The following is a 2240-nucleotide window of genomic DNA, read 5'->3' as shown; positions in this document are numbered from 1 at the left end:
GTGCAGAGCAGCGTTAGAGTGTCAGAAAAAGAGAAGAGCGTTACGAGTCAGCCCATTTATCCGTTTATCCACCGAACAGCTNAAAAGGCGAACTGGTGCTTTTCAAATTTTGTAAAATAGGAATCAGTGAGTAAATCCCCTGCCATCACACTATCAAATAACTGAACGGAGGAGCGAGCTGCAGGTTTCCCTGGAAGGTAAAGGAGTCTGGGGTCTGGGGCACCAGGCCCCGGGCGCGGGGGCAGGTGGGAATTAGGTCAGGTCCTGGGAGTGTCCAGCCTTGAGTGTATTTGTGTTTCAGGAAATAAGTTGATTTGCGGTGCGTGTGACCTGCAGGGATGACCTGAACGTAGCCAGCGGGACACTCAGGCCCCCAGGCTGGGTCAGCAGCCCCCCAAAAACACACTGCTGGCTCTGTGGCCGCCTGCAGCTGTAGGGTCTCCAGGAGCCCGAAGACCCCTGTCCCCCCTGGGGCGGCAGTGTCGCACCAGGGTCAGGAATGCATCTAGGGACAGCCAGTGGCCACAGCCAGTGTGCCCTGAGCCTTTTATGGGCACACACAGGGCCCCCTCACCCCCAGACAAGAATGCAGACCACTGAGGGAGGGCATGTCTGGCTTCAGCACACCCCTCCAAGCCAGACACCAGGCCTGCGCCTCTTTGGGCCCCGGGCCCTGACCGTCTGGGCTGGTATCTTGGCCCAGACACCGGGCAAGGTACTCACTGCTTAGAGTTTCCTCATCTGTCAAATCGGGGTGAGGAAACCCACTTTGCAAGGTTGAAGTAAGGGGGACGGTAAGCTGTGTCTTGGGCCTACCGCTGGGGGGGGGAGACTAGCCAGACACAATAGGCTGTAACTTGTTATTACTTTATTATAATTTCATTTTTTTACGAAGGATCTGACACCACGCTCGGAGAAATCCCGTTTCCGGGAGGAATTGGCTGTGTCTCCCATGGCCAGATTTTAGGGCGCCCTGTCTTTGGTTTCCTGTCCTCTAACCTGGGGAGGGGAGCTGCCCTTGATCCCTTTCTTTCTGTCACACTCCACTCCTCAGGAATCCCGTCTGCTGTCTCCAAGATCTATTCCGAATCCTCACCATCTGAGTCCCCATCACTGCTCCCCTGGGCCACGTGGCTGCAGACACCTTGAACTTGTTCTCGCTTCTACCTTCACCCTTACAGAGATCCGCAAACATCTGAAGCACGTCACTTCTGCCCTCTGCCTCCCACCTCACTCAGAGCAAAACCAAAGTCCTCCAGGGGACCCACAAGGCTCTGCACTGTCTATGCCGACATCTCCCTGATTTTTTTTGCCCTCCCACCATCCATCCCCTCCATCGGCTGCTCCAGCCAGCAAGGGGATCTTTGCTTTTCATAGAATACGCAGGCATGTTTCCTCAGGGCCTTTGCACGGCTGTTCCCTCACCCTGAAATGCTCTTCCTTCAAGTGTCCCCAGGGCAATGACCTCTCAGCTTGCTTACATCCTCTGTCACCGCTCCTGCAGAGAAGCGTCCCCCCGACCACCATCGCATCAAGGTACTGGAGCTGGAATTATGTCCAGGCTTTCTTCACTCCTTATTGCCGGTGTCCCCCATCAGAACGTCAATTCCACGAGGGCCGCGACTTCTGGTCTGTTTGGCTCACTGCTGTGGGGTTTAGCCTCAATAAAATACATTTCCCTTCATCTCTTCTGTCTCCACCGCCTTCGCTGCTTTTCCTACAAATGCCTTTATTTAAAAAAGAAAAAGTCTGCAAAAACAGCTCTTAGGGAGGGAATGGCGGGCCCGAGGGGCGTCAGTCTGCGGCCGGTGCCGGTACCAGGGTCAGGGCGGCTGTGGGCGCCCCGGGGCCGCCAGTGGAGCCGCTCGTGTCCGGCCCGTCCCGCTGGGGCGAGGAGCGCTCGGAGGGGCTGGAGCTGCCGTCCAAGCCAGGGGGCAGCCAGCGGTTCAGGCCTCCCGAAGCCCCAGCAGCGCTCTCGGACTCCTGGGAGGCTCTGTGCCGCCTTCTGCAGGGGCGGCGGCCGCAGCAGAAGAGACGCAGAAGAGCGTTGCGCAGGTCGCGGTTGGTGAGCGTGTAAATGATCGGGTTCAGAAGCGAGTTGGCCATGGCCAGCCCCAGGAAGGGGTCGGCCTGCAAGAGCACGGGGCAGGCGCGCGCCGGGCACGCCACGTCGAGCAAGAGCAGCAGGAAGAGGGGGCCCCAACACGCCACGAAGGCCAGGAGCACCACGCTGAGCGTGC

At 58.2% G+C, this 2240-nt stretch overlaps 1 protein-coding gene across 1 annotated transcript in view; it reads right to left on the bottom strand.

Moving 5' to 3' along the window:
* Positions 1-851: 851 nt before the first annotated feature.
* Positions 852-2240, bottom strand: part of S1PR5 (sphingosine-1-phosphate receptor 5) — a 3979-nt gene continuing 2590 nt past the window's right edge. The window contains exon 3 of the mRNA XM_077767975.1: positions 852-2240. Coding sequence (XP_077624101.1) covers positions 1795-2240 — 446 coding nt within the window. The 3' untranslated portion in view covers positions 852-1794.

Source organism: Crocuta crocuta, unplaced genomic scaffold (assembly GCF_008692635.1).
Source record: "Crocuta crocuta isolate KB4526 unplaced genomic scaffold, BGI_CrCroc_1.0 scaffold115, whole genome shotgun sequence".
In the NCBI taxonomy this organism is placed as follows: Eukaryota; Metazoa; Chordata; class Mammalia; order Carnivora; family Hyaenidae; genus Crocuta; species Crocuta crocuta.
Note: the sequence above shows the minus strand (reverse complement) of the source record. Positions and strands in the feature narration are given on the sequence as shown.